The 16,076-nt window shown below is 32.2% G+C and overlaps 1 protein-coding gene across 3 annotated transcripts in view; it reads left to right on the top strand.

The window, feature by feature from the left end:
* The window catches only part of LOC143042207 (uncharacterized), a 175,917-nt gene that overhangs the window by 14,053 nt on the left and 145,788 nt on the right, over nt 1-16,076 (top strand). For 2 of the 3 annotated variants that reach the window (XM_076214473.1, XM_076214475.1), the window contains exons 5-6: nt 10,854-10,920; nt 12,060-12,124. In XM_076214473.1, coding sequence (XP_076070588.1) covers nt 10,854-10,920; nt 12,060-12,124 — 132 coding nt within the window. Of the gene's footprint in view, nt 1-10,851; nt 10,921-12,059; nt 12,125-13,188; nt 13,252-14,935; nt 14,999-16,076 lie in introns of those variants that run through there. The other variant, XR_012967908.1, reaches the window with a different exon arrangement.

Consider the following 16,076-nt stretch of genomic DNA (forward strand, 5'->3'; position numbering starts at 1 on the left):
GCATTAAGAGCAAATCTAATATGGGTTAAATTGTTTATCAGGTCAAGATATATCTGCCCTGCAAATTTCAGATGAATCCAACAACCCGTTGTTGGGTTGCTGCCCCTGAATTGGTAATTTTAAGGAAATTTTGCTGTTTTTGATTATTATCTCAAATAATATTATAGATAGAGATAAACAGTAAACAGCAATAATGTTCAGCAAAGTAAGATTTACAAATAAGTCAACACGACCGAAATGGTCAGTTGATCCCTTTAGGAGTTATGGTCCTTTATAGTCAATTTTTAACCATTTTTCGTAAATCTTAGTTATCGTTTACAAAAATCTTCTCCTCTAAAACTACTGGGCCAAATTAAACCAAACTTGGCCACAATCATCATTAGGGTATCTAGTTTAAAATTGTGTCCAGTAACCGGGTCAACCAACCAAGATGGCCATCATGGCTTAAATTAGATAATAGGGGTAAAATGCAGTTTTTGGCTTATAACTAAAAAATTAAAGCATTTAGAGAAAATCCGACATCGAGTTAAATTGTTTATCAGGTCAAGATCTATCTGCCCTGAAAATTTCAGATGAACCGAACAACCCGTTGTTGGGTTGCTGCCCCTGAATTGGTAGTTTTAACGAAATTTTGCTGTTTTTGATTATTATCTTGAATAATATTATAGATAGAGATAAACTGTAAAAAGCAATAATGTTCAGCAAAATAAGATTTACAAATAAGTCAACATGACCGATATGGTCAGTTGACCCCTTGAGAATTATTGCCGTTTATAGTCAATTTTTAACCATTTTTCGTAAATCTTAGTAATCTTTTACAAAAATCTTCTCCTCTCAAACTACTGGGCCAAATTAATCCAAACTTGGCTACAATCATCATTGGGGTATCTAGTTTAAAAAAATGTGTGGCGTGACCCTGCCAACCAACCAATATGGCCGCCATGGCTAAAAATAGAACATAGGTGTAAAATGTAGATTTTGGCTTATAACTCTAAAACCAAAGCATTTAGAGCAAATCTGACACTGGTAAAATTGTTTATCAGGCCAAGATCTATCTGCCCTGAAATTTTCAGATGAATTAAACAACCGGTTGTTGGGTGGCTGCCCCTAAATTGGTAATTTTAAGGAAATTTTACTGTTTTTGGTTATTATCTTGAATATTATTATAGATAGAGATAAACTGTAAACAGCAATAATGTTCAGCAAAGTAAGATCTACAAATAAGTCAAATGACCAAAATTGTCAGTTTACCCCTTAAGGAGTTATTGCCCTTTATAGTCATTTTTTTAACAATTTTCATAAATTTTTGTAAATTTTTGTAAATTTTTAGAATATATATTTCCACTGTAATTACTGGGCCAAGTTCATTATAGATAGAGATAATTGTAGCAACAAGAATGTACAGTAAAGAAAGATCTACAAACACATCACGATCACCAAAACACAATTTCGTCGTGAATTTATCTGTGTCCATTGATTAATATGCACCAAGGTGAGCGACACAGGCTTTTGAGAGCCTCTAGTTGGTTATTATCTTGAATACTATTATAGATAGAGATAAATTGTAAACAGCAATAATGTTCAACAAAATAAGATTTACAAATAAGTCAACATGACCGAAATGGTCAGTTGACCCCTTTAGGAGTTATTGCCCTTTATAGTAAATTTTTAACCATTTTTCGTAAATCTTAGTAATCTTTTACAAAAATCTTCTCCTCTGAAACTACTGGGCCAAATTGAATCAAACTTGGCCACAAGCATCATTGGGGTATCTAGTTTAAAAAAAAATGTGTGGCGTGACCCTGCCAACCAACCAATATGGCCGCCATGGCTAAAAATAGAAATCCGACATCGGGTTAAATTGTTTATCAGGTCAAGATCTATCTGCCCTGAAAATTTCAGATGAACCGAACAACCCGTTGTTGGGTTGCTGCCCCTGAATTGGTAGTTTTAACGAAATTTTGCTGTTTTTGATTATTATCTTGAATAATATTATAGATAGAGATAAACTGTAAAAAACAATAATGTTCAGCAAAATAAGATTTACAAATAAGTCAACATGACCGATATGGTCAGTTGACCCCTTTAGGAGTTATTGCCCTTTATAGTCAATTTTTAACCATTTTTCGTAAATCTTAGTAATATTTTACAAAAATCTTCTCCTCTGAAACTACTGGGCCAAATTAATCCAAACTTGGCTACAATCATCATTGGGGTATCTAGTTTAAAAAAATGTGTGGCGTGACCCTGCCAACCAACCAATATGGCCGCCATGGCTAAAAATAGAACATAGGTGTAAAATGTAGATTTTGGCTTATAACTCTAAAACCAAAGCATTTAGAGCAAATCTGTCACTGGTAAAATTGTTTATCAGGCCAAGATCTATCTGCCCTGAAATTTTCAGATGAATTTAACAACCGGTTGTTGGGTGGCTGCCCCTAAATTGGTAATTTTAAGGAAATTTTACTGTTTTTGGTTATTATCTTGAATATTATTATAGATAGAGATAAACTGTAAACAGCAATAATGTTCAACAAAATAAGATTTACAAATAAGTCAACATGACCGAAATGGTCATTTGACCCCTTTAGGAGTTATTGCCCTTTATAGTAAATTTTTAACCATTTTTCGTAAATCTTAGTAATCTTTTACAAAAATCTTCTCCTCTGAAACTACTTGGCCAAATTGAATCAAACTTGGCCACAAGCATCATTGGGGTATCTAGTTTGAAAATTGTGTCCGGTGACCCGGTCAACTAACCAAGATGGCCGTCATGGCTAAAAATAGAACAGTGGGGTATAATGCAGTTGTTAGCTTATAACTCAAAAACCAAAGCATTAAGAGCAAATCTAATATGGGTTAAATTGTTTATCAGGTCAAGATATATCTGCCCTGCAAATTTCAGATGAATCCAACAACCCGTTGTTGGGTTGCTGCCCCTGAATAGGTAATTTTAAGGAAATTTTTGTTGTTTTTGATTATTATCTCAAATAATATTATAGATAGAGATAAACAGTAAACAGCAATAATGTTCAGCAAAGTAAGATTTACAAATAAGTCAACACTACCGAAGTGGTCAGTTGACCCATTAAGGAGTAATTGCCCTTTATAATCAATTTTTAACCATTTTTATACGACCGCAAAATTCGTCGTCGTCGTCGTCGTCGTCCGAATACTTTTAGTTTTCGCACTCTAACTTTAGTAAAAGTGAATGGAAATCTATGAAATTTTAACACAAGGTTTATGACCACAAAAGGAAGGTTGGTATCGATTTTGGGAGTTTTGGTCCTAACATTTTAGGAATTAGGGGCCAAAAAGGGCCCAAATAAGCATTTTCTTGGTTTTCGCACTATAACTTTAGTTTAAGTTAATAGAAATCTATGAAATTTTGACACAAGGTTTATGACCACAAAAGAACGGTTGGGATTGATTTTGGGAGTTTTGGTTTCAACAGTTTAGGAATTAGGGGCCAAAAAAGGGCCCACATAAGCATTATTCTTGGTTTTCGCACAATAACTTTAGTTTTAGTAAATAGAAATCAATGAAATTTAAACACAATGTTAATGACTACAAAAGATAGGTTGGTATTGATTTTGGGAGTTTAGGTCCCAACAGTTTACGAATAAGGGGCCAAAAAGGGACCCAAATAAGCATTTTTCTTGGTTTTCGCACCATAACGTTAGTATAAGTAAATAGAAATCTATGAAATTTAAACACAAGGTTTATGACCATAAAAGGAAGGTTGGTATTGATTTTGGGAGTTTTGGTCCCAACAGAATAAGGGGCCCAAAGGGTCCAAAATTAAACGTTGTTTGATTTCATCAAAATTGAATAATTGGGGTTCTTTGATATGCCGAATCTAACTTTCATGACTGTGTATGTAGATTCTTAACTTTTGGTCCCGTTTTCAAATTGGTCTACATTAAGGTCCAAAGGGTCCAAAATTAAGCTTAGTTTGATTTTGACAAAAAATGAATCAGTTAGGTTCTTTGATATGCTGAATCTAAAAATGTACTTAGATTCTTGATTATTGGCCCAGTTTTCAAGTTGGTCCAAATCGGGGTCCAAAATTTAACTTTGTTTGATTTCATCAAAAATTGAATAAATGGGGTTCTTTGATATACCAAATCTTATTTTGTATGTAGATTCTTCATTTTTGGTCCTGTTTTCAAATTGGTCTACACTAAAGTCCAAAGGGTCCAAAATTAAACTTAGTCTGATTTTAACAAAAATTGAAATCTTGGGGTTCTTTGATATGCTGAATCCAAAAATGTACTTAGATTTTTTATTATGGGCCCAGTTTTCAAGTTGGTCCAAATCAGGATCTAAAATTATTATATTAAGTATTGTGCAATAGCAAGTCTTTTCAATTGCACAGTATTGCGCAATGGCAAGAAATATCTAATTGCACAATATTGTGAAATAGCAAATTTTTTTTAATTAGAGTTATCTTTCTTTGTCCAGAATAGTAAGCAAGAAATATCTAATTGCAAAATATTGTGCAATAGCAAGATTTTTTTTTAATTGGAGTTATCTTTCTTTGTCCAGAATCAACTTAAATCTTTGTTATATACAATATACAATGTATATTCACTTTTTACTACCAACTGATAAATTAAAATAATCTTTACCATTCAGTGGTAACAAGCAGTTTTTTTACATCTTAATATTTTATGATGTATTTAAATGAGTAGTTATTGTTGCAAACTCCATTAGAAATTTTAATTGAGATTAGTTTTGGAATAAGGGAAAGGGGGATGTGATTAAAAAAAATTGGGTTCAATTTTTCTCATTTGAAATTTCATAAATAAAAAAGAAAATTTCTTCAAACATTTTTTTGAGAGGATTAATATTCAACAGCATAGTGAATTGCTCTAAGAGAAAACAAAAATTTTAAGTTCATTAGAACACATTCATTCTGTGTCAGAAACCTATGCTGTGTCAACTATTTAATCACAATCCAAATTTAGAGCTGAATCCAGCTTGAATGTTGTGTCCATACTTGCCCCAACCGTTCAGGGTTCAACCTCTGCGGTCGTATAAAGCTACGCCCTGCGGAGCATCTGGTTCTAAAATTTTAGCATTCTTTTAAAAAATCTTCTTCTCTGAAACTACTGGGCCAAATTTAACCAAACTTGGCCACAATCATCATTTGGGTATCTTATTTTCAAAAATGTGTGGCGTGACCCTGCCAACCAACCAAGATGGCCATGGCTAAAAATAGTACATAGGGGCGAAATGTAGATTTTGGCTTATATCTCTGAAACCAAAGCATTTAGAGCAAATCTGTCACTGGTACAATTGTTTATCAGGTCAAGATCTATCTGCCCTGAAATTTTCTGACAAAACTGACAACCTGTTGTTGGGTTGCTGCCCCAGAATTAGTAATTTTAAGGAAATTTTGCTGTTTTTGGTTATTATCTTGAATATTATTATAGATAGAGATAAACTGTAAACAGTAATAATGTTCAGCAAAGTAAGATCTATAAATAAGTCAAATGACCAAAATTGTCAGTTTACCCCTTAAGGAGTTATTGCCCTTTATAGTCATTTTTTAACAATTTTCATAAATTTTTGTAAATTTTTGTAAATTTTTAGAGTATATTTTCCACTGTAATTACTGGGCCAAGTTCATTATAGATAGAGATAATTGTAGCAACAAAATGTACAGTAAAGTAAGATCTACAAACACATCACGATCACCAAAACACAATTTCGTCGTGAATTTATCTGTGTCCATTGTTTAATATGCACCAAGGTGACCGACACAGGCTCTTGATAGCCTCTAGTTGGTTATTATCTTGAATATTATTATAGATAGAGATGAACTGTTATCGGCAATAATGTTCAGCAAAGTTAGATTTACAAATAAGTCAACATGACCGAAATGGTCAGTTGACCCCTTAACCCTTTAACATTCAAGGATTTTTTACCTTTTCTTCCCGAATAAAGGATATCTGTTTTCAATCAATTGCACATTTCGATAAAAAGCTCACTCAAAGGACAAGTTAGACTCATCTGATAGATAATTGACCAAGTCTTCAGGAAAACTTGATTTAAGGAAAATAATTTCTTACGTTGGTCACGTGATATCCCTCAAAAGTCACGTGACATGCTGAATTAAAGTGACAAAAATGTACAATTCAAGCGGAAAAGCGGTTTTACAGACATTTAGTGACAAAAATAGAACATAGTTTTAGTGTTAAATTAATGCATGAAGACTTTCGGAAACGTTATCGGTGAAAACTGTATACAGAAAGATGCAAAACTTGTCTGATTGGTAGAAATATCAAGACTCGAAACACCGAAAAATAGTGGATTTTTTGAGAATTTTTGTCATAGTCAAATAAATGGCCCAAGTTTATGTTAAAGATGTACTATTCATAACTGCTTACAGAATAAGCCTTTAGGAAAGAATTTTGAGTAAATTTTGAATGAAAATCTGGTATTTTTGAGTGCCCAGGCTAAGAATGTAACAAAAACAGAGAGAGGGGAGAAAAAAAGGGGGGGGGCGGATTTTTTCTTTTTGATGTAAATCATGTATTTCAGTTGTCTTAATTGAAATTGAAAGTAAAGTTAAGTTAAGTTACATTTAATATAGGAATTTATTTTTTCATCCTCCGGCAGTGAGGTTTGAACACGCGATCATCCGGGTGTAAGTCTGTGCATCTTTCCACTGAGGCACAGAAACCATTGGGAAACTTATGAAATTTAAGCATATAAGTCACCTTCTCTGTAAGACTAGAAATTAATTTTGGGAGAACATAATCAAACTTCGTTTTCTTAAGAAGCTATTTTTTGAAAATTATTATTTTTTGAAGCAAATTTGTAAGAAAGTTATTCAGAAATGTTCGTTTTTTCGTCTATATGTCACTATTTCTATACCTTAGCGATACGATATCCAACACCCTCATAACCAGACACTAAAGAAATAAAGATTTGTTATTGCTATTCCGACTTGGCTAACAATTTTTAACACATTTTAGATGTTCTCATCTCTTTTGCTATAAAAACTGACAAAAGAAAACATGAAAATTCCTTGTAATTTGAGTTTGTTTCAGTGTTGATACTCTATGAATCAGATTTTTTGTATGTGTATGAGTTTTACTTACAGTTTTGATAGTATTCTTGTAAATGATCACTGCACAGTTATCAAAATTGTCATTTTAAAACAAAGAACAGCAACAATTTGTCTTGTGACATTTTGTGAAAATATTCAATTTAAAAATAGAAATAAAACAGTTTTCCTCCAAAAACATCTTGTCAATATAGGGCAAATTGGCATAATGCATTATATTTTGTTGGTTTCAGACACCAAAAATCAAGTTGGTGGTATACTGATCTTCAATTTGAGCCCACAACCACATATGTACGTCAAAAATTGTCAACGATACAAAACTTCATGCAAACTACTACGCCACAAATTTTGCTTAACGGTCAAATTGACCGGTAGGAACGTAAAAGGGTTAAGGAGTTATTGCCCTTTATAGTCAATTTTTAACCATTTTTCGTAAATCTTAGTAATCTTTTACAAAAATCTTCTCCTCTGAAACTACTGGACCAAATTAATCCAAACTTGGCCGCAATCATCTGTGGGGTATCTAGTTTAAAAAATTTGTCCGGTGACCCGGCCACCCAACCAAGATGGTAGCCATGGCTAAAAAAAAGAACATTGGGGTAAAATGCAGTTTTTGGCTTATAACTCAAAACCCAAAGCATTTAGAGAAAATCTGACGTAGGTAAAATTGTTTATCAGGTCAATATCTATCTGCCCTGAAATTTTCAGATGAATCAGACAACCCGTTGTTGGGTTGCTGCCCCTAAATTGGTAATATTAAGGAAATTTTACTGTTTTGGGTTATTATCTTGAATATTATTATAGATAGAGATAAACTTTAAACAGCAATAATGTGCAGCAAAGTAAGATTTAGAAATAAGTCAACATGACTGAAATGGTCAATTGACCCCCGAAGGAGTTATTGTCCTTTATAGTCAATTTTTAACAATTTTTATAAAATTTGTAAATTTTTACTAACAATTTCCACTGAAACTACTGGGCCAAGTTCATTATAGATAGAGATAACTGTAAGCAGCAAGAATGTTCAGTAAAGTAAGACGTACAAACACATCACCATCACCAAAACACAATTTTGTCATGAATCCATCTGCTTCCTTAGTTTAATATTCACATAGACCCAGGTGAGCAACACAGGCTCTTTAGAGCCTCTAGTTTTGTACATAAATAAGGCCGCTAGTTTTCTCGTTTAAATTGTTTTACATCGTAATTTCGGGGCCTTTTATAGCTGTGTATACGGTATGGGCTTTGCTCGTTGTTGAAGGCCGTAAGTTGACCTATAGTTGTTCATCTCTATGTCGGGTCTCTTGTGGAGAGTTGTCTCAACATGGCAATCATACCACATCTTCTTTTTTTTTGTAATCAATGAATTTTGTAAAAGATTTAATGACTGGAGAATTTAAGAAAAGGTATCAAAAGTTCACATGAATAATTTTAGCACTTATCTGTATATTATGACATTCATTACTATATAAATAAAGTGTAATTACTTTCAAATAATTAAAGTTTACTAATCGATCCATGGTGGTAATTGATAGTCTACAGACCCTCTATTTAATAAACTCTGTGACCGCCGTGGATAGTAAACTTGAAAATGATATTCGTAGTATATGTATGTTCCTCAAAGTATACAGAAAAACGCAAACCGGAAGTCTAATCTGACTTAAAATTTCGTCCAATAACGGGACAATATCCGGATACCTTTTTTCTCGATTTTCTCCCAAAATAACTCAATCTAAATAATCATATGAATGGAAAACAAATGCGACTATGCACTGTACCTATAGGACACTGGGGCGAGTTGATATATTTATTGCGGAAAGAAGAGAAGCGACACACAACATGAGGTCTTCTCGTTTAATAGTATAGATGCGTTGATCAATAAATTTAAATAATCATAACAAACTTTTACACGGATGAGTACATGTGATGAGCTAATATATATTATACGGTAACGAGAGAAAGGTTCCGATTTAAGTATTCCTTAGTTAAGTGAACACTTAAGTAAATTTATGCATACCATTTAAGAATTTGACTAAACTAAGGAAATTCTTAGTGAAATCTAAGTTTAAGGAATACTTAAGTTAAGATGTTTTCTGCATACGCCCCTGGTCATTTAGAATTTGTATCTGTATTAATGATTGTGTATGGTTATGGCAAGCCGTTCTCGTCAAAACTATGTTTAAACCCTTTTTTCGAAAAAAAAACCCACAATGAGATTAAAAAACTAAAATAACACACTGAGAAATCGAAATTACACACTGAGACTTTAAAATTACACACTGAGACTTTAAAATTACACACTGAGACTTTAAAATTAAACACTGAGACTTTAAAAAGACACACTGAGATTAAATAAATTGAAAAACACACACTGAGAATTGTTAATTACACACTGAGATTTCAAAAATACACATTGAGATTAATATGCAAATTACTTATGAATATTCATTGAGATGTATAATTCATCAGATTAATATCATGGTCTAGAACTCTTGTCATTATAATGAAATGCGGTTCCTTCAACCAACGTTCATAATAAATTTCAAGACTTAACATCGTTTCTTGCTAACTCATATTCATAAGTTATTTGTCAATATAATTCAGCTTAATATTATTGCTAACGGTGTATCGGGATTGTTTGCTTAAAACTGTTTAAGCATAGGTCTTTTTCAAAAGTCTTTCAACTGTTACCCTGATTTCGCAAGATAATCTTTTATATTTTGTTGTTACGTTTATATGTTATAATAGACACTTGGGTGAACATGTTATTGCATTGTTGGTTTTTTTGTAGATTGTTCCGATGATTTCTTATAATTTTAATAAAGTTTCCAACATTTGGTTATATCAAAGACATATAATACATGTCTCTGGTTTTATTTTGTAATGAGAGTAAGTGGGTATTTTTCTTGTTCTATTAGTCTTTAACGTTGTATTGCTAATGTATTTTATAAAACATTTGGTACCAGATTGAAGGACTAACGAGTTATGTCCCCTAGTTGTTTAAAGCTGGTAATAGATTAAGATTATGTATGCTAATTAGATATGTGCGCATAAAAAGTGCGCACAAATCTCAGTGTGTAATTTCAAATTCTCAGTGTGTGTTTTTCAGTTTATTTCATCTCAGTGTGTCTTTTTGAAATCTCAGTGTGTAATTTTTATTTTTCGTAATCTCAGTGCGTCTTTATGAAATCTCAGTGTGTAATTTCTTATTCTCAGTGTGTGTTTTTAGGTTTTTTAATCTCAGTGTGTTAATTTTTCGAAAAATGTTTTAAACATAGTTTTGACGAGAACGGCTTGTCATACATGGTCTTGTGTTTCCATTGCTCAATGAAAATTGATATTTCAAACAAAAATTATCATGCCTAGAACTCGAAATGGTCGAAGTATATAATATGAACGTAGTCAGGTGGTAGTAAGAGCGTGATGAGGACGTCATGAACGTGCTAAAATCGTACTATGGTCTTGAACAGCATGGTATAAATGTAATATAGTCGTAGTAAAAGCATTTTCTTCAGAGATCATTGTGCGATCGTGGCCTAGTGTGACGAGGGTTTTACGAAGATTTTTGCGCAAGGTTCATCTGACCTAGACATCGTTTACAAGAATCATTTAGTATAGACAGTTATAGTGGAACCTTTATCTTAATAATTTGAACATCGAATCCATCACGATAGTATAAGAATGTGAGATATTTCGGCGTGTGCAGTCTTGTTATAATGTTCTAAGTAAATTATATTGTATTAAATATTACCTGATTTTATTATAACACTTTTAGATTATGAGTGTCTTAATGAGAATGAGTGGAAACCGAACTTTCACTGTAATTTAATATCAACAGTCGTGTGAGTATATCTTGTAGCATATCCACATATAATCATGATAGTTTACCAATGTGTCAATACGGTATACCATCGCACACTCTTGTAAACTGAAAATACCAGTAATGGAAATTTAGAGTTGTGTCAGTTCACAGCGCAATTAACTATTTTTATTTTGGCATATCTTTGTAGTCTTTGCACCGTGTTTGGAAATTTTGAAATTGTACCAGCATCTGTGATGTTCGCTTAAATTGTATAAATTTTTAAGATTTTGATAGTGTCTTAATTTGAATATATTGATTTAATTCATTTGACATCGTGCTATTACCAAAGAAGGATATCTGTTATCCAAAATATCTAATATTTGTTCATTTTATAGCTATTGTATGGCGATGTTGTACCCTTTTTGACTTGTTATATATTGTATTTGTAGTGTACTGAATCATATTACATGATCCATCGCCCTGTATGATTAATCGTTGACTATTTATTCAGTCATTGGATATTTATACCAGTATATATTTATGGACGACTTCATATGCATGCCATGCTTTTGAAATGGTCAGAGTACTAGTTGATTGTTGGCTTGTTTCGGTACATTATGTTTAGTGTATGAAATGACCATAACTAGATGAACTACAAGCGTATGGGTTACTGCTCATCGATCTAAAACAAAAGAATATGTAACAATGCACGCAGTTTAGATAAGACAATATTGTTTACTGTCCATTTTTTTTAAAAATTATGACGGAACAATGTACTAAGCTCACATCACACGTTAATACTATGACAATGTATATTTATAAATGCAGCATTGTAGATTCACATGATACGTGTGTATAATTTGTCGTACCATGACATATTTTATCATTTGATTTTCTACGTTCAATAATGAAGACCTGTCAGTTTGATTGTAATTGTGAGCATGACTTATTGTTCATTCAACAGGAACCACAGAAAACATTATTATAAAAAAATGTCAGTTCTAGACCCGGACGATCATGAGCTTGATAAACTGTATCGACTCTTCTACTTGTTAGTGAAGACCAACACGAAAAACTGAAGTCAAGTGTTTTAGTATTCATTGGCATTAGGATTCTCTCTCAGTATCCCAGTACCTAAAATATGATGTACACATTTTATCTTGTATCTTGTTTTGATAGGTTGCCTAAAGATACAGAAACATCATTATCGGTAGACAAATCATCGTTGGAGAATTATGTTATAGGTATGTAGATCGTATATTATATGGTGCTTTGCATAATGGTACAACAGTAGGATTCTCGATCACTAATGCATGTCATAGAAAACACAGATTTAGATAATAAATTCATCAATTCCAAATTTAATAATGTTTCATGTATATCTATGAAGATACACCATTACGAGTTAATCTTCTTTTCGAGGACTAATTTCGTTTTTAACATGAAAATCTAAGGAAATTTATCATTCGTACACCTGTGCATTAACAAGTGCTCGTCGGTTGTTGATTACAGATGTTCGTTGTTGTTCTGTGGGTTGCATGCTGGTTCAACTAATGTTATATTTGTTTGTGCGTTTCTCTGTGATAAGTGTTTGTGATGTAAATCTGTCACGCAGTGTTGTCATTTTAACGATATTTTGTAACATTGAGAGGTTTGGTTATCATTGTAACCTGCTTTTACACACCTTTTTTTCTTTAAATGTCCAGTGGAAAGCCAGGTATATGGCAGATGATATCAAATAGTTCGTTTTTCTATGTATTTTGGCGTCTGTTTTTGTTCTACTTCAGTGTTCCTGTTGTTCCTATGTTTTCCTCTTACAAGTGATGTGTTTCCCTCGGTTTAAGTTTGTTACTCGGATGTGTGTACTCCGATTTGATTTATTACTTTTCACGAGTTGCCCTTGTAGCATGTGTAAGGAACTTCCAGTTATTGTTAATAACCCAATAATTTTCATTTGATTAGTCATCTATTAATTTGAATAAACATCATTAATTATAAATGGAAAATAGTTTATGCTACTTAAAAGTGGTTTTCTCTCTCAGATAAAACCGCCATCACACTGTCGTGTGATCAAATGTGTTCGGCAACCAATGTACATCATGTTCTAAAAACTAATCATTACTGAGCATTGTTAGCTTTATTCAAACAACTATAAACAAAACGAAATTCTAAGGGTAAGAAATAAAACCAAACAAGAAGTAGTTACGCCTATTAATAAGAATAATTGCACAACCAACATTTCTGTATACATGTCGTGTGAAGTTAGAAAAAAGGGGGGATTTATGGCAACCATTATTATTTTTTTTAGTTAACAGAAAGGCTGCATGTGTTGCAGTATTGGTAGCTTTTATGCTGATGTTATCCGTACCAAGTACGTATTATTCAGTAATTTCTTATAAACTCATCACAGATACCAGAACTTATTTCTTTTATTTGCGCCAGACGCGCGTTTGGTCTACAAAAGATTCATCAGTGACGCTCGAACAAACCATTATTGTAAAGCCCACATAAAGTACGAAGTTATAGAGCATTGAGGACCATAATTTCTAACAGTTTTGCCAAAAACAGGTAACGTATTTTTTTGTTTCCGTTTTCCAATTTTAGTTTGCCTCAACCAAATGTTAGGAAACTTATACACACTTATAATGGAATAATTACCACACAATACAAATCACGTGTGAATGTTGGTAATATTACTTTTACTGTTCTAGAGTTGTGTCCCTTTACACATGGAACAATAACTGAAATTTGCATCAACCATTGACCTTTTACACAGCTAGTACGTTTTGCCACAAAACTTAGTTTAAATAACAATTTGGGTAAAGTCACTTGTACCTTATTCAGTTATGTCTCTTTATAACTTGATATGATTTGCAAACAGGGGCATCATTTGTGTCGATGACCACATTCCCAATTTATTTATACAAGCTTCAATATGTTTGCTGTAATTGAAACGCGCATCTAGCGAACAAACTTCATCTCCCAAGTTAGTATGAAGAGGTATTTATGTTTGGTTTATTTAGATCTATCAAAGGCGTAAATGTAAGTTTTGTCAATTTCATGTTATCTGTAGCAAGATATTGTATCTTCAGAAGAAGGAATTTACTTAAAAATTTAAACAGTAACGTTGATCTTATTAGACTATTTAAATACACTGTAAAACATTATATAACTTACCTGTATGAATATTTGTGTGATGCAAGATGTATGAGAAATGTTTTTGAGAAACACTTTTTAAAGAATAATATTCTGGTACAAGAAACCGAAGGTGTCATAACATTTAATTTCTAATTATTGTACTGATTATATAATATGTGATTATACTTAAAAACATTGCCTTGTGATATTTTTGTGTAATATGTAATATATCTGTTGTATATATATGTTGAAGAATTGAATAAAGATAAAATAAAAATCTCCCAAGTTAGTTAACCCATTAGTCGCCGATATATGTAATGTATTAATGGGGTTTTATAACGTATTGATTGAGAAAAAAAACGTACAGTTTCTATTTAATTTATTCATAGCTTCTTTTCCTCATCTAACTTATGTGTTCATGTGAACAGTTTTTGACGGTTGTTTTTTTGTGTATGATAATTTAAATATGTATATTATAGGGTTATTGCATGAATATTGGGGAATATTGTCCCCAGTAGAATTTTATATTGTACGAGCTTGCGAATCCAATATATGTTCTACGAGGGACAATATTCTCCTATATTCATGCAAAAACCGTTTTATTGTACAGCAATATAATAATTAAAATAAAAATTGGTTTAAACTAAGATTTTGTCGTTGATGACGTCATGAATTTTAAAGATTAATTGCACTAGTGCAATATTGAAATGTATTGCACGCTAACTTATGGTTACTTTCTTTGTGAAATAATATATTACTATGCAATAATAAGCATTCTCTGTTTCTTGTTATGTTTCTGGTTACCCGCTATGTATGCTTGACCTTTTTAATTTATAAATAGTTTTTGATTTTTTCGTAGTAAAAAATAGTATTTGTGATTCATTATGTTCATGATAAAAAGCACATCTCTTTTGCAGTTATATTTGCGGTATTGCCTATCATAAAAGACTGTTTCTGCAGAATGAAACGCAAACACACAGGTGCGTATCAAAATAGCACAACAATCAAAATAATAGAAATGTAGCATACGTCATGTACGTTTTGAGATAATAATCTGTGTGCTTTGCTATCATACAAGATGCTAAAACCATGAAAATGTTTCAGTTTTGGGGTATTATACCAAGGCAGTGTGTCATTTCTTCGTACTTATAGAAATAGTTATTACTTGAATTCAGTAAATTGTATATACCTATGAAACAATAAGCCATTGATGCGAAAAATTTCCGTTAATGGTCTGTTCATATACAGAACAATAAAATATAACTATAAAGAAACAGTAATCATTTTCGACCACCAGATAAATATTCGAGCCAGATTTTGGACCATTTAAGTTATAACTATTGATTTCAATGGTCCGCAACTGCGTTACTCTTTTTGTTTTCTAATTCTTACTATTGGAGCGCCATTGACAAGTCTTATTTTGGACAACAAACGCTTTTTATCTTTATGAATTTAACAATTCGTAAATGATTTAATTTTAGTTGTTATACGTCTTCTAGATAATAATTGGCTGAAAGGCGTTTTTTTGTATATGAGCTCTTATACATAGTAGTCATGTGACCGTTACGTCAACAACATGTTTTCGTGATTTACTCTTCTCAAATGGTGTAAAGAACTCAATTTCAGGAATGACTGTATAGCTTCTTTCTGTCTATTCGAAATACCCTGAAAAAATGTGGTGACAACTCTCAAAAAGTAGTAACTCGCTTTATGGAGGCAATTGTTGGTCGACTTTTTGTTGGTAGTGTATCTCTCTATTACTGTGTTTACCTTTGTTGAGATACTAATGTAGATCGAAACATTGAAAAGAGAAAATATCAGCAGGACAAGATCTATAAATATGTCAACTTGAATGAAATTGCTAATTAACTCTTGATAGAGTAATTACCTTGTCATGTTAAATAATATACCAACACATGGCTATTTTTAAAGATGCAGGTTAGCGACACAGGACACTTTTTTAAACAGTAGAACTACTTCTACATTAAGTTGCAAAACAATACAATAATAAGGGTTTTGTCGTTAGGAACTTAGCGACAGATTAGATATCGATAGGCA

The sequence above is a fragment of the Mytilus galloprovincialis genome, chromosome 8 (assembly GCF_965363235.1).
Source record: "Mytilus galloprovincialis chromosome 8, xbMytGall1.hap1.1, whole genome shotgun sequence".
In the NCBI taxonomy this organism is placed as follows: Eukaryota; Metazoa; Mollusca; class Bivalvia; order Mytilida; family Mytilidae; genus Mytilus; species Mytilus galloprovincialis.